Below are 22,778 nucleotides of genomic sequence, written 5' to 3' on the forward strand. Positions count from 1 at the left end.
TTTGCTCAAAGCTGGGCAGAACCAAGACTGTTCTTCCTTGAATCCCTTCTCTGGCTTGATACCAGATCCCATGTAAATCACTGCAAAATAATCAAGCTTTACATGAGAAGTTCCTACAAAAAAAGATTCCAGCACCTTCCTTAGGTGGTATATAAACCCAAGAGCCCTTTATGAATATAATCATTGGCAAAAATGTTTCCTTTGCCTCTCTCAAATTTTGATTATTTTTAATTTTACCATTATCACTTTCCTGGTAACCCCTCCTCCTATAGACCATCCCAAAGCATAGTTCTTGACACTCCCTGTCAGTCTTCAGGCAATATTCGTGTCTTGTTCTTAGAACTCAAACTGACGTTCACACATCGGTGTCTCAAAAGAAAATATATAGGTGTTAGGTTCGCTGTTACTCATGTGTTTTAAATTGAGAAAATTCTTACAGGATTAAAAATAGGCAGCATTCATAGACTTGCTATGCCTTCCTTCCCAAAGCTTCACACTACATCTCGTAGGTTTGTTTCTGTAACCTGGTACTTGGGCGTTACAGACAATAGAGGCCATCGAGTTCCACCCTTTGTTTGGGGGAGAAAACTGAGGCCTTGCAGGAAGCTGGTTGATTTATGAAGGACAGACAGAAAGAATCCCAGGGCAGTTGATTCCCAGCCACCGTTGTCTGCCGGCCACACAACGCCCAGGAAAATAACACAAATGCAGGACCTCCTCTGCGGGGTCATCCTTATAGGAGCCAAATGCAGAAGAGAGGAGGCGGACCCACGTGCGTCCAGGCTCTCGAGCTCTTCTACTCCCGAAAGAAGAGGCCTGCCTACCCGTCGGGTACAGCCCGTCGAGGCAGAAACTCGCAGCCTTGTTCCCCTGCCCCCACACAGTGCAGAAAAGCAGTTGCAGGAGGAATATTTCCAAACTCAGTTTCGTGTTTATGGAAAGGGTGATACATGAACAATTACCATCTTCAAACTTTCTCTGAGTTCCCTTTCCTCTGTTGTTGCCACACTTGGCATAAAGAGGCCAGGCAGTTGGCCTTTTCTAATAGCCTATGGGGAGCTTCCCTTGCCAGTGTGGTTAGGCTGATGAGCTGCTCAGAGGAGACGGTGGAATTCTGAGCATGGCAAGGAGGAGAATAAGGCCATTTCTATGATGGGTGGGGTTCTGATGAGCCAAGGTCAAGGAAGGGAGGTGTTCTCTGCCTGAGGTCCCCCAAGCCTGCTTTGTCCCCCAAGACTGCTTTGTGCCCCAAGCCAAGAGAGAGGTAGAACCCGACGGGTTGGAACTGTGCAGAGGCAGCAAGCCAGTCTAAAGGGTAGCACTAGGCCCTCCTCTGCGGTGGGCTGGGACAACTGCTACCCCCTTGTTCCCACTCCACTGAAAATACCCACAGAGCCATCAACCTATTTCAAGTCGAATTTCCACAGTGACGCGGGGCTCTCCCAGACAGGACGACCCAGAGACCGTGGCCAGTTAGTTGCGTTACTGACCAGAATATAGTACCGAGAAACCTGAAACTGAGAGTAGATCCCAACCACATCAGTGAATTGCACAGTTTCACTCATTCGCAGCTTCACCACAGAAACATCCCGAATGCCGACCACACACCAGTCACTATAGAAGGCACCGGGAATACAGAGATTGGTAACACCATCAAAGCTATAGGTTTGGTGGAAGGCTACAGTGGCCTGAATGCCCTTCAGATGGGTGCTGTTGGCCATAGCAAAGCTGAGTATGGGTAACAGAAAACCTACCCTCGGTTCTGCAAAAACGGAAGCTGATTTCCTAATGACTGATTATACACCATGAGTTTTCTGATTCTGCCATGTGAGCTCACCTGACCCACCTTATTTAGCACAAACTTGGGTGTATCTCAAAACCACCCAGAGAGCTAACAAGGCACAGAGAAGCCCATACATTAAAGCCAGCAGTTGGCACTGTCACCAAGTTCGCCAGGTGATTCTGATGCCACCAAAGTTGGAGAGCCACCACCGTGGCTATGAGCCCCTTCTGTAAGCGGCAGAAACCTCACATGGTATCAGAGTGGGTCCTCCATTAAGACCATAGTAGACAGAGCCCTCCTGCCTCTCCACAATGTATCTGAGGCTTCCTACGCAGAGCTGTACCCTCGCGGTTCATGGTACAGAGCGCGCTCGCTCCTGCCACAGGAAGCCAAACCAGACAGCTCATTCCTTACTCACGCTTTTTGGAACTCGCAGTGTGCTCAGAACTTGCCGTAGATGGAACTAACTCCCCCCCTGACCTAGCAGAGCAGGTATTTTCCTTAGACCCTAGAGAGAACCCTTTTGGTGCCGAAACCAGTAACGAGTAGACAATGAATGATAATAAAATCCTTATATTTCACATCTGTGCATACCAGCCCCATAAAACTTAAACGCCATCATTCTTGGTCTTCAAGAAATGCTCTTCTCTTTGAAAGAAAATATCCCAAACCTCCTTAATTCCAGGGAAATAAATATTCCCTCAAAATCTCTTCTCATGCCACCCCCTTTCTCTCTAACCACAAGGGATGTTCCTAAGTGACTTCATCCTGACATCCATCCGCTCTCCTTTTATGAAAAAGTTGCCTTTTTTTTTTTTTTTCCCATTGTTCATCGAGGTTTTGCAGAGGAACTCTCAGCATATCTATCTGCCTGATGCAGGCGATGGTAATAACAACCATCTTCTGGAAGGAGTCTTCCTTTAGTGAGCGCGAAGAAGTAACTGGTTAGCAAAAGCGGGAGCAAGCCTGGGGCAGAGGCAGGGCGGCGCTGGGCGGGGGCCTGGGGACCGTCCGGGGAGCCGAGTTGCTAGCGGCTGGAGCTCCGTGTTTGCCATGTCGAGCCTTGTGTTTCTCTCTGCTACACTGGTGTTTTTTTCTCCCCAGCTGAAGACTTGAATAAATATTTTGATTTTCTGTTATTGCCGACGATTTCTGCATCTTCTTATTTAACTTATGTCTTCTTTCCAAGCGAGAATATCCAGGTTTCGGTTGGATCTATTTTAAGGTGAATTAATTAACCAGCATAATACTACATTCCTATGTTTCTGAATTAGTTTTTTTTTTTACTCTAAAATAGTTACAGAACACATGGCATCGAATCCCTAGTAAACCACGCTGTCTTTTGTGTGTGTGTGTGTGTGCGTGTGTGTGTGTGTGTGTGTGTGTCTTCCCTGATAGGGGAACCTGCCTCCGGATTACAGAATCAGCCTGATCGACATCGGCCTGGTGATCGAGTACCTGATGGGCGGGGCTTACCGCTGCAACTACACGCGCAAGCGCTTCCGGACGCTCTACCACAATCTCTTCGGCCCCAAGAGGGTGAGTTTTGCAGCCTGTTCCCTTTCCTGGGGAGGACTAGGGTGGGACACATTTGGGAGGTGGCATGGTTATCTCCCAGGGGGAGATCCAGTAAGAAGGCAGCTGGCCCCACCCACCTCTTTCCTCCACCATCAAATCCATTAAAAAAAAAAAAGGCCATGTATTGGGGGATACACCCCTTTCTTTTCCTCACTAGGTCCCGTTAAAATCAGAAACCGGCCCTGAGAGTGAGCCCTAATGATCAGGGACTAATCATGAAATTCAAATTAATCTTACCTGCCTCACTCACGGTTTTTGGTCTTGGGAATCCATTTATACCTTTAAAAAATTATTGAGGGCCCCCAAAAGCTCTTATTTCTGGGAGTTCTATCAATCGCTGTTATCGTGTTAGGAATGAAAGACTTCACCATATTTATTAATTATTAATGTTAATTCATTTTCAGTTAACTATAAGAAGCCCATTACGTTAACATAAATGACATGTTTGTGAAAAATAGCTGTATTTTCAAAACAAAATTTGGTATAAGAGTAGCATTGTTCTACATTTTTTGCATATTTCTGTAATATCTGGCTTAATGGAAGAAAGCTAGAGTCTCGTATCTCCTTCTGCACTCTGTTGCCAGATGTTTGGGTTGAATTGTACAAAGAAAATGTGACTTCACACAAAGATGTGACAAATATGACAAATATATATAAATGTATATATATGTCTGAAGGAAGGAGTGTTTTAATAATTTTTACAAATAATTATAGATATTCTTTTTTGATGCTGCATACGTCAAAACTCAGTTGGCAATTTCTGAAAGATCAATGGAAACACAAAATCTGAAATAGTTCAATGAACTTTTCACACCCTGCAACTTCAAATTGCATTGACTGATCTTACACTTTGGATCTGGGAACATGGTAGACTGGTCATTGTATCATCATTTGTCAAGTTATGCAGATCTTCTGACGGCTGACACATTTCACTGGACAATTTCAGAAACTCATCCTTCACTAAAATCACCTCCAATCTCATCAGAAGTCTTTAACTTCTGAAAAACCGTCCAGGTCATGGGGGAAAGAATATGCAAGTTTTTAAAATTTTTAATTTTTTTCTAATTTCGGTTTGGAAAATTCTGTCATTGGCAACAAATACCATCAGTTAGTTATTTTCCTTGAAACGACAACTCCACTTAGGCCATAACCAAAAACGTCCGCCCAATGTCCAAGGCTAAGTAAACCGTAGTTTGTCTGCCAGTCATTCCTTCAAGTAGATCGCCCATGAAGCAGTGTAGCTCTAATCCAAGTAAGTGTGTGTTTGTCCTCAGAATGACCTGTCCTCTTTCACTATGTAACAAAAGTGCTTTCAGCACACTTAACATTTCATCCCTCAAAATAGCTGAAAGACTTTTTTTTTTTTTTTTAGTATGGAGGGTAGAGATTTAATATAATTAACTGGTTTTTTAGCCTCATCAAGGACTTCTTAAGTCTAACTGGTTTTTTGTTTGCCTTTAAACTTCAAGTGCGGAACAGTGAAATCTAATGGCAACTAGTGAAGTCTGGGTCTGCTGCTAGGACTTCTTGTCATTCCTGCCAGGGCCCCCCACAGTTTGGCTCGCCTTTGCACCATCATTGCAAAATGTTAATGGCTGTTGAAACCAAAGAACATTTTAGTATTATTAGGAAAACACCTTTGAGCCCCCAAAAAGGATCTTATGTTTCCTGGACCACATTTTAAAACTGTTACTCTAGCTGGTGGTGGGCATGATTTCTGCCTTTTTTTTTTTTTCTTAAGATTTCATTTATTTTTTTGACAGAGAGAGATACAGTGAGAGAGGGAACACAAGCAGGGGGAGTGGGAGAGGGAGAAGCAGGCTCCCCGCAGAGCAGGGAGCCCAATGCAGGGCTCGATCCCAGGACCCTGAGATCACAACCTGAGTTGAAGGCAGAGGCTTAACCCACTGAGCCACCCAGGCTCCTTGATTTCTACTTTTTTTTTTTTTTTTAAGATTTTATTTATTTATTTGGCATACAGAGATCACAAGTAGGCAGAGAGACAAGCAGAGAGAGAGAGGAGGAAGCAGGCTCCCTGCTGAGCAGAGAGCCTGATGTGGGGCTCGATCCCAGGACCCTGGGATCATGACCTGAGTCAAAGGCAGAGGCTTTAACCCACTGAGCCACTCAGGCTCCTTGATTTCTACTTTTAACAAAGCTGATCTTCTGATGACAAAAGTATTTGGTGGTGCTTGAAGACCACTTTGAAAACACCAGAAAGTATAAATAAGAAAAATAAAATCACACAAATTTCAAACTGTGGTCACTTTAAAAGCTAAAAGGGAAAGAAAAGAGGGAGAGAGACAAGGTTCAGGCTAGTCTTAGTTTTATTTTATTCCAAAATAAAATTTGGAGGAATGGAGAATACTTTAACCTTATTAGTTACCGAACAACTTCCAAGATAGCACTTCTCCATTGGGTAACACTTAAAACACAGAACTGGAATTCCTGATCCCTGAGATGTAATTTCATATCTCCACTTGTTAGGTGTAAATCAAGTTCTGTAATTTGCTGAGTTGCCCTCTCTCTCTCTCTCTGTCTTGGCCTGTGGCTATTTTGCACATTCCCGGCATGACCAGTGATGCCACTGTATGTGCTGACACTTTCCATGGCACTGAGCACCTTCTGCCACGGTCTGCACATGTCCCCGTGGCCCCACTCACCCTTGCCTTACTGGACAGCTACACAGGGAGATGGCCCGCGTGAAATACCTAAACACATACTCTGAATAATATTCCAAATTCTCTGGGTAATAGAGGCCTTGCAAGGGCTTAAAAAATAGCTCTTGGTTTGACTGAGCCCAAGTGCTTGAATCATGGAGATGTCTGCCAAGCAGGACGGTTCTGGGAAGATGAAGAAATTTGGGCTCATAAAAGAGATTATACAGGGTCTACCCTTGGACGATCTCATTATGCCTCTCTGAGTGTCTGGTTTTCTATAATGCACCAAAATCACTAAATCCTTCATTCTAGAATTTCTTTGTAAGATTTTATTTATTTATTTATTTATTTATTTATTTATTTATTTGACAGAGAGAGAGAAAGTAGACAGAGAGGCAGGCAGAGGGAGAGGGGGAAGCAGGCTCCCCACTGAGCAGAGCTCCTGATGCAGGGCTTGATGCCAGGACCCTGAGATCATGACCCGAGCCGAAGGCAGAGGCTTTAACCCACTGAGCCACCCAGGCACTCCTTAATTCTAGTATTTCTATAAATGGGTTCCTCTGGTGTTGTTTTCTTTAGTGAAATGAATAAATGCTATATGTGCGGTAGAGTTCTTCTATTACCTGGTTAAGATATAATAGATTCTTTTCTTACCTCTATAAAGAAAGATCTAACTTTATGTATAACTTTTTTTTTAAATAGCCCAAAGCCTTGAAACTACTGGGAATGGAGGTAAGTATTTGCCCAAATTATTAATGTCAATTATTTATTTTCTTTATTATACATTTTAAATATATATATGTGTGTGTATACACACACACATATATGTTCATTTAGTTGGTAAGGCTTAGTACATGATTCTAAAATAAGGAAGGGAAGTTTTTTCCCAGGTTTTTTTTTTTTCTTTAAGATTTTATTTATTTATTTGACAGAGAGAGATCACAAGTAGGCAGATGGGGGTTGGGGGAAGCAGGCTACCCACTGAGCAGAGAGCCCCATATGGGGCTCGATCCCAGGACCCTGAGATCATGACCCAAGCCGATGGCAGAGGCTTAACCCACTGAGCCACCCAGGAGCCCATTTTTTCCCATTATTAAGGGGGGCAAGTTACAGTAGCTTTGAAAATTCTACCATAAGGTTACATTAGCCTTACAGGTAAGAAAATAAGTCTTACTTGAAATACTAATTTAAAAACCAAAGAACCATATAAATTCCAGTGAGTGAAATCTGTTCATGGTTGTTTACAACTGGCAACAGATCCAAAGGCCAGAAATACTTCACAAATGCATCTAAGAGGTTTGCAGAAAGTGGAGACAGGTCATCCGTTTCCCATTTCCCGTCTCTTTGTGTGGGTGTTGTTGTTTATGCACCTGAAGAGAAGGATGTCCTTGTCTTTTCAGAGAAAAGGGCAATGCTGTCCATCACGAGGCACAAATAGCCTTACCTGTAGGAAAAGAAATGGACAAAAACAAAAGTGAAAGGAAAGAAGGGAGGGAGGAAAAGAAAAGGAAGAGAGAAAGGCAGGGAATGACCCTTAAAAAATACTTTTTAAAAATCAAGTTTAACACCAGCATGTTCCCATAGGGCTATGCTTCTGCATTCATTACAACTTGTTTTAAAGTTAGGCATGAGTACTTTGGGTTAGGAGCTGGGATAGGCTAGTTCGTCTCTGTGTTGATCCCAGAACAGGACCCTTAGGAGGTATCCAACAAATAACTATTTAATAAATGTAACTGGTTCGTTTCTAACTCCACCTCTGTGTTTTTTCCCTAAAATTATAGGATGATGTCCCCCTGAGGCGAGGAAGAAAGACCACCAAGAAGAGAGAAGAAGAGGTGGACATTGACTTGGACGACCCTGAGATCAACCACTTCCCTTTCCCTTTCCACGAGCTGATGGTGTGGGCCGTCCTGATGAAGAGACAGAAGATGGCCCTGTTCTTCTGGCAGCATGGCGAGGAGGCCATGGCCAAGGCCCTGGTGGCCTGTAAACTTTGCAAAGCCATGGCTCATGAGGCTTCAGAGAATGACATGGTTGACGACATCTCCCAGGAGCTGAACCACAACTCCAGGTTGGCCAGCCCAGCAGGGGCCTCAGATACAGGAGGGTCTGAGCTACCTAAACCTTTAAGCATGGGTAGTATCGCCTCCATGGTACACACAAAGAGGGTGGACGTGAATAATTAACATTTGTGGCACACAGTGCTAGATAGAGAAGTACGCAAGATACATAGATTGTATTTCATCCTCTCGGAGAATTAAGTAACTTGCCCAAGATCACACCCTCAGGGTTGATAGGGCTCCAACAGGAACTGAGGCCTGTCCCATTTAAGAAGACCTACTGTACTCTGATTGTTGCTTTTTTCAGTCTACCTCCCCCATCCAGAGCCTTGAGGACCAGAACAACCGCCTGCTTGACTTACGCCCCCAGCACATAGTAGATGCTTAATCGACGTCAGCTAGATGAGCGAAGGAACAGACCAGACTCTATGAGAGACAACGAGGCCACCCAGTAACCACCTCCTGTGGCTTGGCCCCCAGGTCCCTGCTTCCATCATGTAAGTCTCCAAGATGGCCAAAAGACACCCCCTCGCATTCTGTCTTCCAGGGACTTCGGCCAGCTGGCTGTGGAGCTCCTCGACCAGTCGTACAAGCAGGATGAACAGCTGGCCATGAAGCTGCTGACGTACGAGCTGAAGAACTGGAGCAATGCCACCTGCCTGCAGCTCGCCGTGGCGGCCAAGCACCGCGACTTCATCGCGCACACGTGCAGCCAGATGCTGCTCACGGACATGTGGATGGGCCGGCTGCGCATGCGCAAGAACTCGGGCCTCAAGGTCAGCGCGCCGCGAAGGGCGGGTTGGCTGGGAGGCGTGGAGGGCTGGTTTGGAGCTCGCCAAGCCAAGTCTACGGCGGGACAGGGCTTTCTCTGGTCTCAGGAGGGTGACTTCAAGCTCCAGCTATGTACCAGAATCTTTTCTACAGTGGGTTGTTGTTGTTTTCACATAGAGACTAGGGCCTACCCCAAATTCTGCTAAGTCAGAACTAGAGACGGCATGCCCAGACGTTAGTATTTTGCAAAAGATCCGGAGGTGATGGGCCCACAGAGGTGCTATAGGAAGTGCCGTTCGCTCTGGCACAAGCCGTGCTGTACCAGGAACCCCTCACCAGGCAACCTGTCCTGGCTGCCCACGCCCCAGTGCCTCGGCCGTCTTTTGCACCGTGTCATAGGGACCCTGGCTCTTAGCAGCTGTGCTTGAGAAACGTTTTAAACAGAAATCAAAAAGAGACGGATTTATAGGTAAAGATGTTGCCATCTCAGCGCGATCTATTCATAAGTGAAGAGGAACAAGTGGTAGACCAGTTATATAAAGTCTGAGTCCGTCTGTGGTTTTTTTAAGCATGTACGTGCCTAGTTATTATATCTGTCTATGATTTTGTTAAGAAACGAGGAAGGATTTACTGATAGTTGTTTGTAGCAGTTACCTCTGGGCTGGAAAGTACAAGACATGGGACGACACATGGCTTCGCTTCTTTATGTTTTCCTTAGTGTTTCACAAGGAAGTCCTTAAACTGAAAGACGTACAAAGAAAAAATGGGAGGGTGAGATGGAAAGAATGTTTTCAAATGCTTTCTCGGTCGAGAGTTTGTGGCTGGGACAGCGGAAGTCAGGCTCACACGTACCTGGAGCTACCTGGTCTGGGTAACCCTGAGGTCAGGGCCAAGCAGAAGGGCCACCAGACCAAGCATTCCAGAAGCCACCCTGATGGACCAGCACCCCTCCCCCACACCACCCTTCCCACGGGCTCTTGGCCCAGAGTCACAGAAGGGCTCCATGACGTGGGTCATGGGTGCTTCATAGCCACACCGCTAGCGACTGCCAAGCCTGGCTCTCTGCTCCGAGGACGGGGTGTCATGTCCCCTGAAGGCTGCCAGCCAGCCACCTGAGCCTTCCCAGGCCTGCCAGTCACCCCGACCTCAGGGCCACCTCCTTCCCTTTTCCCTTGGCTGCTCCCGAGTCCCTGTGGGCATTCAAGCACAGGCTGTCCTTGCCTCAATACTTGAGGATCATTTTCACTTACTGCTTGGGATCTCTGTGAGCCCCTCCCTTGGTGCGGCTTCTCCAAGGACACTTGTATTCAGAAGTTTCATACAGCAGAACCAGCTTAGTGTTTGAGAGGAGAGGCTGGAGAAGATCGAGGGAACCCAAGTCACATGCCCGGATTATCATTCAAAGGCAGAATGAGATCGTCCCCTCGGGAGAAGGGCCCATGGATTTACTATCATCACATGGAGGTGGAACCATGTCCTTTATACCTGAGAGGAACACAGTGCTGAGCACCCTGGTTCCTCATGGTGAATAAGGAGCCCGCTAGTGTGTGTGTGTGTGTGTGTGTGTGTGTGTGTGTGTATTTCTGTGCTATAGTAGCAAATGTCAGGCAAGTACTCTGGAATAAAAACATGCTTTCCCACATGGACTTCCTCAAGGTCAACTGGGGACAGCCTTCTTTTACAGAGATAACCAGATGATGCATAATCGCCTCCACTTGACGTGTGAGCAAATAAAAGCCAGGGGACATATGTAGGAATTGATTTTGCAAAACCAAGTGCTGATGGCTAAAGGAAAATCTGAATTCTTTCCCACTGTGGCCTTGGGCAGGTTCTGGCATTTTCCTGGGTTTCCCTCATGCCAAGTGGGTGTTAACTGGGTAAGATGTATTTGGGCAGGATACTGTTTCTCCAACCTCGGGCTGAGCTCCTGCCGTGTATGACAGATTCTCAGACGGGCAAGAGTGACCCCCTGAGCAGTAACATATGGAGGTCCTTGCTCAGGGCACACACAGTGCACACATGCACACGTGCACACACACACATACACACACTCCCCCACCCTAGGCCCTCTGATTCTAAAAAAGAAAAACAAACAAAAAACCACCCTAATCTTAATCCTTTAAATGTGATTATTATTATTATCATTATTATTACTTTAGGTAATTCTGGGAATTCTACTTCCTCCTTCAATTCTCAGCTTGGAGTTCAAGAACAAAGACGACATGCCCTACATGTCTCAGGCCCAGGAAATTCACCTTCAAGAGAAGGAGCCAGAAGAGCCAGAGAAGCCCACAAAGGAAAAAGATGAAGAGGACATGGAATTGACAGTAAGGAAAACCACACAGTCATGGTCCACGGGCAGCAACCCCAAACCCCTTGAACCATAGACTTAAGGCTTAAGATTTAAGATGGCTTAAGACTCAGTCACTCCCAAGCTCCCCCTCCAACCAGGGGTTTCCTTGAAGGATGCAGACCCAGGTATTACAGAAGGGTCTTCTCTGTGCACTGATGTCCACTTCTGTGCAAAATCCTTCAGTCAGAGTCAGTGGCACAGGGCCACCCAGGAGGACTGAAAAGCAAGGCACCTTCAGCTTTCCAAACGGACAATGCTTTATACACAAGCAGGCGAGGTGGCACGGAGCCTACGAGGGAGGCAGAGGCATCGATGCGATGGGAGCAGCCAGCTTCCCTGGGCTGGAGCTGTGCAGGTGATCAGATGCTCTGCCTTTTTGTCTCCAGGGTCAGGCCCACAAATGCAAGACTAATTGAATTTTGAGGTTTGTATGGAAGGCTTTTATTAGCTCTCCCTGGTATAATTATAGAAAGTGGCTGCTTTGTTCTGCAGGGGGAACAGGGCAGCTGGGCATGGGACGGCTTCCTGCAGCCCCCGCTGGAGCAGCGTGACTGCTACTGGATTGTATCCAAAGTCTAAAAATATCACCTGCCGTTAGAGGGACAGGCAGCGCTTCAGAGTTTGGGAGATAGCAAGTAACAACTCCATAGGACTTCCTTGATATCACCCGCCCTCCCCCACCATGACTGTGATGACCCAAAAAACCTGTAAAGAGAGAAAACAAAAATGGGTTTTGCTCCGGTGACAAAAGGCCCTTTGCATTATTAGCCTAGTGGGACCGCCCTGTGAATAATTTTTCTTCCAGATCAACAATATTTCCTTCCTAAAGGGAACAGTTCCAACCCCAAGTACAGCAGGGCATAGGCATCTGACCACTCTTTTGATTGATTAATCATTCACAGTTTTTGACTCACAGAGTTTAAAAAAAAGAAAGAAAAAGAAAGAAAAAGAAAGAAAGTTTGTTTTCCATTTCCAGATTCTTTTTTTTTTTTTTTGGATTATTTATTTATTTATTTGACAGATAGAGATCACAAGTAGGCAGAGGCAGGCAGAGAGAGAGGAGAAAGCAGGCTCCCTGCTGAGCAGAGAGCCCAATGCGGGGCTCGATCCCAGGACCCTGAGATCATGACCTGAGCCGAAGGCAGAGGCTTTAACCCACTGAGCCATCCAGGCAGTCCTCATTTCAGGATTCTTATAAAAATGAGTGGATGGGTCCGCTTGCCTCCGTGATAGGATTAAAAGACCGTCTCCCTAAAGAGCTTACTTACCATAATGGTGGCCTCTAAATCTCTCAAGCAGAGGGAATGATGTTTTAGTCATTAACAGAAACAGTAGTAGTCATGGTGCCAAGTCTTTACCGAATACTTCAGTAGAGGGGCAAAGAGTGTACAGCCTGGACCCAGAATCCTGCCCCAGCACCTATGCACTGTGGGACCTGGGTCATGGCTGCTTCACCTCTAACACGGGAATAAGAACATTGTCCAGCTCACAGGTAGTTTTTCAGTCTAAGAACCGCACATGAAAATTCTCTAGACCAGGGCCTGGTACACAGTCAGCCTTGATAAATGTTTGCAAATATTGTGATCACAGTGACAAATGTTTGATGTGCGCCTACTCCTGGAATCCTCCCAGCCATCCCAGGAGGTAGATACTGTTATTATCCCATCTTACAGATGAGAAAGCTGAGACTCAGAGAAGTTACGTTGCCCTAGGTTACCCAGCTAATTAGTTGCAAGGCCAGGATTAGAACCCAGGTATAGAGATCCCATCGGCCATGCTTGGAGGCCTATAGGCTCAAGGATGCAGAGAATTTCTTCTTAGTCTCAAATGTAGGGATTCAGGTTCGGTCTACCATATAGCAGAAAGAATCCAAAAATAATGCATGGGCCTCCTGCTTCAAGGATGACATGACCTTGGAGCCCAAGAAAGGAGCCTACGAAAGCAGCCAGGTGCTAGATCAGCATTCTTTGTGGTTGGGTCTCGAGCAAGAAAACAACGGAAGCAGCTCCCTTCTCCTGCTCTGGGTAGAACTTTGAGGGCCTGGACCAAAGTCTGGTTCCCAGAGAGTCGGCCCCACTGTTATATACCCAAGTCAAAGCCAGACCATGAGGAGCACTGCCTGGCCTTCTCCCCTGCAGGCAGAAAGAGCTAGGAGGAATGGAAGAAGGGACTTGTGGGCTGGTAAAGTCAGGGCTGAACAGCAGCTGTCTTCAAGCTGGAGCTCCCTCTGACCCCAAGGACAATTCTGTGACTGCTGGATCTCTGTTCTTGTCTCAGCCCGGGGAGGGTTGAAGATTGCCGCCTGTTGATACCTCCACTCTTTTCATAGGAACGCTATCTGGACTTCTGTGTTAAGCCAAACATCTCCTTTCTTGGACTGGGACGTTTTCCCTGGCCCTTCCAAAATTATACACGAGCGTGAGTCTCAGTTTCATCCCTGTAGCCTTTCAGAGATCTTTCCCGGACCTGACATCTGTGTCCAGCCAGCAAAAAATTCTCCAATCCATATTGTGCCGTTTTGCCTGTATTTGACCCTATTACATTCCGCTAAAGGAATGTAGTCAAAGGAAATGTTTGGCTACTGGGAAGAGAAATCAAGAAAATCAGTTACTTGAACTGCTTAGGCTAGAATTAATGAAGTTTTAGAAAATGCTTTCCTTCAATTCATGAAAGAAAGGCGTTTTAAAAAAGCATTCACTTGGGAATTATTGGAATAATAAAGGCCAGGCCGGCTGTGGTGTTTTTATTTTTGTGTTACCTGCATTGCCGGGTAAGTGTTTTTGCACTCTGCCTACTAAAGTCCCAGCCTGTCCATGGACCCAGGGCATTGTTTCAACTCTGTTGAGGGAAGCCACTGTCCCTAGAGGTTACCCCAAGATATCATTCTCCAAGACACCTAAAAGTCCCCAAGGTGCCTTTGCTAAAGTTCTATTATGTCTCCAAATAGTACTATACTGTTGAGCAGATAAAGAAGTAGAACAGAGGCAGGATAATTATGTTACATAAATTATAAATTATAGAAGGATAAATATCATGGAACGTCAGAGTTTCTTGAGGTCAATATTTATAGAAGTCTGACGTGCTCTCTCCATCGTGAAGGCTAACCCAGCTCACTGACCAAATGAAGGCTTGGATAGGCCATCAAATGGGATCTTACCTGTTCATTAAGTCAAGGCAACCTTCTAGCCAGAGAGTCCAAGACAGAAGTGGAAGTTACCTCGTTACCTTCTCCAGAAATCCCACAGAGTACAGGTTTATCATTTTTGTTATGTATGTGAGTAGGTAGATAGTTGAGGCAATGACAAAAGTAGTTGAAATTTATATATGTATGTCTTGAGTAAGGTGGTTTGAAACCAACATTATCTGGTTCTCAAATTCAAGATAAACAAATTATTTCTATAATATAATTATAATAATTTCTATAATCCCAGTCCTTTTTCTTGTCCCAAATCCTTGTCAGTCTCTGAGCAGTTAGAAGGATTTGCCCTGTTATCACATTTAATAAAAATCTCATTTCCCTCAAAAAAAAAAAAGTCTTTTGCAATGATATAGATGGAACTAGAGGGTATTATTCTAAGTGAAATAAGTCAGTCAGAAAAAGAAAAGTATCACACTTGTCTTTTTCATTCACTCATTTCATGTCATTCATCATATGTGGAATTTAAGAAAAAAGACAGAGGATCCAGGAGAAGGGAAGAAAAAACAAAATAAGACAAAAACAGAGAGGGAGGCAAACCATAAGAGACTCTTAACTCTAGGGAACCAACTGAAGGTTGCTGGGGGGAAGGCAGTAGTGGATGGGGTAACTGGAGGATGGGCATTAGGGAGGGCCCTGGCTCGAATGAGCACGGAGTGTTATGTGCAACTGATGAATCACTGAACTTTACCTCTGAAACTAACAATATACTATATGTTAATTAATTAAATTTAAATAACATAAACAATAAAAAATACAAATAAAATTAAAATGTCATTTACCAAATATTATAGAAGTAAGCTTTCCTTAGAATAATATTGAAAGAATTAAAGCCAGCACACCTGGGTGACTCAGTCAGTTAAACGTCCAATTCTTGGTCTCGGCTCAGGTCTTCATCTCAGGGTTGTGAGTTTGGGCCCCATGTTGGGTTCCAGGCTGGGCATGGAACTGAAAGAGAGAGAGAGAGAGAGAGGGAGGAAGGGAGAAAGAGAGAAAGAAAGGGAGAAAAAGAGAGATACTGGAAGAAAGGAAGGAAAGAAGCCGATAAATTATGTTATATTAGACCCTGATAATACTTTTCCTTTTTCTGGTGAGAGATTCCCAACTAGGTCCTTTCAGTCAAGAGTACCCAAGAAAGTCTCAGTTCGTTGTAAACACCAGCTGGAATGTACTGAGCTCTTATTAAGAGGACAGATGCTTATTGATTTATAGACCAATCCTATAAAAGATGCTGTTATTACCTCCAATTTAAGATAAAGAAACTAAGATTCAGAAAGCTTTTCCCAAGGTGCCATGGGTGCTACGTATCCAAGAGAGGACTCAGTCCTCCTTCTGAGTGACCCAAAGTCTGGTACTCTTCACCAGCAGGATCTCCAGCCCTCCTTGGGACACTCATCCTGTCACTTGCTGCCCAGACAGGCATGCATCTGCCTTTTCTCAAATTCTGCCTTTTTGTGTGCTGTTTAATGACTGTTTTTGCTGCTGCCGTTGCCATGAGTGAGAAGAAAACAACTCTGTTTGTAAAGAAACTTCCAGCAGCTTGGAGACAAGGCCTCTCCAGGTCAGGCCCTGCTTCTCCGAGTCCCACTTGGTGGACTGTCCCACCCAGAGGAAGGCCGTGTACCTAGGAGTTGCCACGAAACTAATACCAGCAGGAATGCAGGATTTATGGGGTCTGAAAACAAGGAGCCAAGGTTTATGCCTCAGGGTAGAGATGTTTCTAACTTAACTAAGCTCTAGGCATTTCAGATAACAGCCTCTGAAACACTTCGTAACCTTTGGGTAAGTTAGGTATTACTGGTCCAGTGTATTTTTTACTTAAGGGTCGTGAGCCTGAGTGAAGACAGAATTCGAATCCAGATCCGCCTGTCTCGTTACATGTATGGGGAGTGGGGGTGGAAGTAAAAGAAAGATGCCTGGACTTCTCCCTGTCAGAACCCTGGGTATCTTCCATCACGGACATCTTTCAGAGCTCCCAGGGTAGAAGAAAAGAGAATAATCAAGAGCTCTCCCTAAGGCTTCCATCCTGGACCAAAACCTTTGATTCTATGTATAATGCAAATGCACACTTAGGAAAGGCACAACGTCTGAATCTCTAGGGACCTGGGACAACACCCTCCAGCTCTGTGAGCATGCATGCTTGGTTGGTAAAATGAGCACATAGAACTACCTGCTTTCCGGGGCCCTGCCGTGATGGTATTGATTCTCTTCCACTGTAGGCAATGTTGGGACGCAACAACGGGGAGTCTTCCAGAAAGAAGGATGAAGAGGAAGTTCAGAGCAGACACAGGTTGATCCCCCTGGGCAGAAAAATCTATGAATTCTACAACGCACCCATCGTGAAGTTCTGGTTCTACACCGTAAGCATCTTCCTTTTTCTTCTTGCTCACAGGTGACCGCAGAGAGCCAAGGTCAGGTTTGCGTGCACGTACGCAGCTTCCTCTGAGTCCCACAGTGGAAGGATCACACAGGCGGGGATGAGAGCTTTTCCCAGGGGTTCTGCAAGACGCGGGGAGTGTGCGAGGCGGCTTCCACAGCGTCTGCGCTTCTCCTCCTTGCAGAAAATAAAGGAAATGGTAAAAGTGAGAACTAACAGAAATAGAGGTGAGATGAGTATGAGTCTAGTCTAGCAGGAAAATAGATGTCATTTTCTAAAACGCTTCTGTGTTCTGGTTGGATGAGCGCTGGATCAGAGTTGCCCGTTTTCGATGCCAGTCCTGGGTTTGGGGGACACCTGAAGGGTAAGGACCGAGCAGAGTGTCAGAAGTAACACCACTAGGGGCACCTGGGTGGCTCAGTGGGTTAAAGCCTCTGCTTTCAGCTCAGGTCATGATCCCAGGGTCCTGGGAACGAGCCCCACATCGGGCTCTCTGCTCCATGGGGAGCCTGATTCCTCCTCTCTCTCTCTCTCTGCCTTGCCTCTCTGCCTACTTGGGATCTCTCTCTGTCAAATAAATAAATAAAATCTTTAAAAAAAAAAAAAAAAAAGAAGTAACACCACTAAAGGGTGGAGGTGGGGGGAACCTAAGTGTGTGACTACTGCCAACCGGGGAGTGTCATCAAACAACCTTTCTTGCTCAGAGACAATTAAACAACATGCCAGACAAGGCAGCAGAAAGCACTCAGTCACCTACAATCAGGGCAAGGATGCTTCAGTGCCCAGAGATAAAGATCGTCCCTGAAATAGCCTCTGGATATGAACGAAATGGCTCAGCTGTTGGCTTTCTACTTCTCTGTTTCATGGTATTTTAAGCCGAAGGTGAGCACAGGCTCAGGTCAGCTCTGTTTCTCCCCAGCCACAGTGGCACGGTGCCAGACGACGGAGGGCATTTGTATTTTTGGCCTTTCTCAACCAGCTACACACCAGTCACCTGAGTCAGCAAAGGAAAATCCAAGTGCGAGGCCAGGATGATCAGCTGACCAGCGGAGCTGTCCTGCATGGTCCTGTATCCTCTGCACTTGACGCTGTCTTTCAATCCGGCTTTCAGAACCTCAGCACGATTAACACGTTAGGCAGAGTGATTCTTGGTGGAGGAGGACTGGCCTGGGCATAATCGCACGTTCAGCTGCAGCCTTGGCCTCTGTCCACTAGATGTCAGCAGCGTTCTCTAACCCCGGAGCCGGGTGACCAAGGTCTCCAGACCTTGCCCCGTGTCCCCCACTTCCCCCCTTATGGGCTGACGTTGACACGGGTCGGGTCGGAAATGACTGCTTTCAACTAAGATCTTGGAAGAGGGTATCATCAAAATATAATTATCAGATTTTTTTAGTGAAGTAAAAATTCCTTAAGATGGGGATAATAATAGTACCTACTTTGTAGGATTTAGGAAAGATTAAATGTGTTAAAATATGTAAAGCACTTAGAACAGTGCTTGGAACGCGGAAGCACAATAGAAATGTAACTGTTTTTATTCTGAGGCTAGTCACAGTGCACAGCGAGAGTGTTTTTTATTCACCCATCCACTCAATAATGTTAATATCTGTCTTTGAACACCTACTATGCAGCCCTGTTAGGAGTGCTTTACAGAGACTTTCCCTATACGAACAGTTTTATCAAGATAATGGTTTTCCTGCATTTTACACCCATTCCCGTCTTTCTTCTCATACCAGGCTCCCTCAGTTGTCTCCACCTAAAACAGGGCTTGGCAAGCTACGTTCCCACAGGCTGAATCCAGTCCAAAATCCAGGCGCATCATTGTAGACTGCAAGCTAAGAATGGTTTTCACATTTTTAAAGAATGGAAAATAAAATCGAAGGAAGAACACTTTATGACACATGAAAACTATATGAAATTCACACTTCAGTGTCCATAAATAAAGTTTTCTTGGAGCACAACCAAATTCATTTGTTTACCTATAATCTGGCTGCTTTGTGCTACAACCGTTGAGTCAATTACTTGCCATAAAGGTTGTCAGGCCTGCAAAGCCTCAAAAATTAACTTTCTCGTCCTTTACAGAAGAAGTTTGCTGTAGACTTCCTGATCTAGAGCGTAAAGGAACCAGAGGAGCCATAGTATCAAGAATTATCTATCACCTTTACAAATACAGGACTCCCTTCTCTTATCCTTCTGAAACTTCTCTTTTTCCCTTAATCTTTGTTTAGTATTAACTTTATTTCTTTGATTCCCTTGGCCCCCATTTATTCAGCTGTGGTTTCTTAGCCAAGGATGCTTTTATGTCACCAATGCCCTGGACAGTGGTTTTCAGCCTCGGCTACACGCTGGAACCACCTGGAGTACTTTAAAAAGAAAAAACAATACCTGGGTTCCATTTAATCTCTATCTTCATTTATTTTTTTAAGGGCACCTAGGTTCTATTCTCCGCGATTCTGACATCATTGGTCTGGGGCACAGCCCAAGCATCCAGGTATTTTGCAGCTCCCAGGTAGTTGTAACGGGCAGTCAGGGTTAAGAACCACCACTCTAGGCAGAGGCCCAGGTTTTAGCCCAGTATTTCCCCAAACTTCTGTGATGATAAAGAATCTTGTTAGACATGCAAATCCTAGTCCCATCACAGACCCGTTAAATCAAATCTCCAAGGAGGAGATGAGGAGGCTGTAGGTTTAACAAGCTTCCCACGTGAGTTCTGTGGTTCCGGAAGCTTGGGACACACTGCTTTCCTTGTCTCATTAGTTGGCAGGTCGTGAAGCTGCTTCTGAGAAGGGGAGCTTCCGTGTCTAGCTCCCTCCCACACAGCTGACTATAGACTAGATGACGATAGACTAGACTAGACCCAGTCCTGTTTGGTTGTATTTACACGACGACGTTCAGAAACCCATGTTTATGTATTTGCAAAGCCCAGGCCTCAAGGAAGTACCTGGAGATGAGGAGTGCCCCGTTTTGAAATCCCCAGAGACGCTTAAGAGGAAAATTCAGCTTTAGATCAAATGTCCCCATGGCTTTCAGTTATGTTCTTTTCTGTAAGAGTATTTCCCACTCTGATTTCAAAAAACATCCCCTTCTAAGCTCCCAAGTTTCTCAAAGATAGGACACACCTCACTTCCGCATAACCTCACTTCTAATTTCTTAGCAAACTTCTGGAAGAGCAGGTTGGGTCCTCTTCTGTTCCCAGAAGAAAGGAGGCAAGGATCCAGCTGGCTTCCAGACCTGGTTTGTGATGAAAGCCATTTCAACTGCCCCGTGGAGAGAATGCCAGTTCAAGCTATGAAAGAGGACCCAAGACAGAGCACAAGGGACATGCTCCGGGCTCCTCCAGCAGGGACAGACTCCTTCCTCCATTTCAGGGCCACGTGTCCCCTCCACTCTCCAGCAGCAGTAGGAAAATCTGGACCCACCCGACCTACTGCAGGCTTTGGTGCTTGTATCACATAGTTCAGGAGTTGGGCATCTTGTCAATGGAAAATTGATACAAAGAATATAGAAGCCAATAATATACAAACCCTTATAGGATTCCCGTTGACTTCAATAAGAGTCATAAGGTTATATTTCTATTCAAAGCTTTGACGTTCTATACAGAGCCTGCGAAAGCTTACAGAATACATGTGCGGACGTGTCTACACACGCACACACACACACAACATGAAAGCATGTCCTGTTAAGGTAATCTGCGGCAAGACTCACGAGTGTTGGTGAGTTCTAAGATAGGTTGCTTCCCAGACAGCAGCCAGTCCTCCGTCGTGCCACTTAAACACATTTAAAACCGTATTTTTGGAAGTTCATATTTTGAGAGTTGTCCCAAAATGTTATATTGTAGCCTGATTATGGAAAGAAAAACACCATAGAGTAACTGGGATTTAGAGAACAGGCTGATCGTGGAAGAAGCATGAACGTTAACAGGGCAATTTAGAAAAGGAGTGATATGGCTAGTTAACAGGATCCAAAGGAAGCAAGGAGTGAGGCAAGAGGAGACGAGAGAAATAGAACTTTCTTGAAAAAAGAGGCAAATTATAACAGTAGCGACCATTCATGGGGCCTCTACTGTCAGGAAAGAGACATGCGTTTTCCCCCCTTCCCCCACCCCCCACCCCAGTCCTTCCCAAAGCTCTGTAAGGTCAGTAGCCCTCATCTCAGGTCAGGATGGAGGCCCAGGCAGGTGACATGATTTACCCAAAATGATACAGCTTGGAAGGACCCGAGCTAGGATTTAAATCCAAGTTTCACTGACTGAGATGTCTACATTCCTTCCAGCAAATGAATATGCTAGGCCTGTATTTGGAGGCAGAGTCAGAGGCAGGTTGGAGGAGTGAAATGATAAAATGCTGAGGTTCTGGGAGAATGGTGTGGGTGTCACTGGGCCTCCATGTGCCAAGAGAAGATAATACTTTGGAATGTGTTGCAGTGCATTGGGCGATAAACACCAGGGCAGTTAAGGAGACTGGTTTGTCCTGAAGCAATGGAATGGGCTCCAACCAACAAAAAGAAGCAACCAGAAAGAAGGATTTCAGGCTAGAAAGGGGCTCAGCATATGTTTTAGAGTTTAGCCGTCGAAGTCCACTGTGTCTTGAGAAATACTCCCAGGGACCAGAGCGGATGCCAGTGTATAATGGTAAACAGGAACCCCATGAACCAAGTTACATTTTAAACAGCATCCTGTGTGGTTTCAAGGAGAGGAGACTTCTCAGATGAGGTGGGCAGAGGGTGCTGAGAATCCCCAAGGGGAGGGGTGGGACCTGAGGTGTGGCATAGAATGACAGGCCCAGAAGGGGGCGGGTGTGCAAGAGCGCGTCCAACAGGTGGAGAACGAGCCCTCCTTGCCCTCGGGCCTCCCCACAGCTTCTGCACTCAATCTCGAGGAGCTCTGACATCTGTTCACCTCCAGAGGTGAGGAATTAGAGGGTGTGTCTGCAAACGCACCGAAGTCATTGGGTCTCTAAAAATACCTTTGACTCCTATTACGAATCTGTGTATTCATTTTATTGAAAAAGGAGAGAAAGGGAGAGGGCGTGGCCCCATTAGCGGAGAATGCTGTATTTCTCCAGCTCTGCGGGGCTGCTGGCTCCCCTACCGTCTCCCAGCCAGGCATCACCTTTCTCCACCTACTAAGCTGCCTCCAGGGCTCCCTGTACCTCTAAGGCCTCAACCTTTTTGCCCACACTGTGTGCTATTCTTTGCTATGTGGGCTCCGAAGAGTGCCCATAGGAATGAAGTCACTCTCGGTTCCCACGCACAGCCCCAAAGCCCCCCAAAATCAGCAAGCGCCTTAGCTTGCAACGTCACCTAGAAAAGGCTGAGCTCACACACCATTTCCCCAAGGGGGCCTTTTTCTCCAGAGGTTCCTTGCCCCCCTGGGCGAGAACCTCACCGGCCCTCCTCCACTCCACCCACTCATCGAGACGTAACTGAATCCTCCAGGGACAGTCACCAAACCTGAGCCCCAGTTTTCCTCGGACACCTAGCCAGCCGTTCAGCCAGTCCTATTGGGATTCAAACAGGATTCAAGCCTCGTGAGGATTACACCCCCCTCCAAGCCGCAGTAGGATACACAGACCCGTTCCTTTCTATAAATCGCTTTCTCTTCTCTTGTTTTCTTTTGAAGAAGCAGAAACCAGGGAGGACGACCCCAGCTTGGGTTGGGTGGGGAGGTGTACAAGGGAAAATAGATAAATCCCTCCCCTGGGGTCCCGCCAAGCCAAGCACATTAAGGTAGGAGGGGGGGAAAAAGAGAGAGAGAGAGAGAGAGAGAGAAGACATGAACTCGGAAAATAATTCAAGTGGGGCTTCGAGATCAAGTCCAGTCTGTTTTTGCGTTGGTTTGACTGGTTTACAAGTACAGTATAGTATGTGTCTTCCTTTCTTTCCTACAGACATTTAATCTACCTGGCATCCGTTAGGCTCAAACCCACTGTGTTGCCCTCATTCAAGAACCTGAGCCTCAGGCAGGAATGAGAAAAGTCCTGAGAGAAGCAGTTTGCTTTTTAG

The 22,778-nt window shown here is 45.9% G+C and overlaps 1 protein-coding gene across 18 annotated transcripts in view; it reads left to right on the plus strand.

The window, feature by feature from the left end:
* The window catches only part of TRPM3 (transient receptor potential cation channel subfamily M member 3), a 785,382-nt gene that overhangs the window by 697,555 nt on the left and 65,049 nt on the right, over positions 1 to 22,778 (plus strand). For 10 of the 18 annotated variants that reach the window (XM_032308281.1, XM_032308298.1, XM_032308289.1 and 7 more), the window contains 7 exons: positions 2,973 to 3,008; positions 3,182 to 3,322; positions 6,724 to 6,753; positions 7,803 to 8,092; positions 8,629 to 8,857; positions 11,012 to 11,179; positions 16,621 to 16,761. In XM_032308281.1, coding sequence (XP_032164172.1) covers positions 2,973 to 3,008; positions 3,182 to 3,322; positions 6,724 to 6,753; positions 7,803 to 8,092; positions 8,629 to 8,857; positions 11,012 to 11,179; positions 16,621 to 16,761 — 1,035 coding nt within the window. The remainder of the gene's footprint in view (positions 1 to 2,972; positions 3,009 to 3,181; positions 3,323 to 6,723; positions 6,754 to 7,802; positions 8,093 to 8,628; positions 8,858 to 11,011; positions 11,180 to 16,620; positions 16,762 to 22,778) is intronic. The other 8 variants (XM_032308285.1, XM_032308293.1, XM_032308288.1 and 5 more) reach the window with 1 other exon arrangement.

The sequence above is a fragment of the Mustela erminea genome, chromosome 12 (assembly GCF_009829155.1).
Source record: "Mustela erminea isolate mMusErm1 chromosome 12, mMusErm1.Pri, whole genome shotgun sequence".
Classification (NCBI taxonomy): Eukaryota; Metazoa; Chordata; class Mammalia; order Carnivora; family Mustelidae; genus Mustela; species Mustela erminea.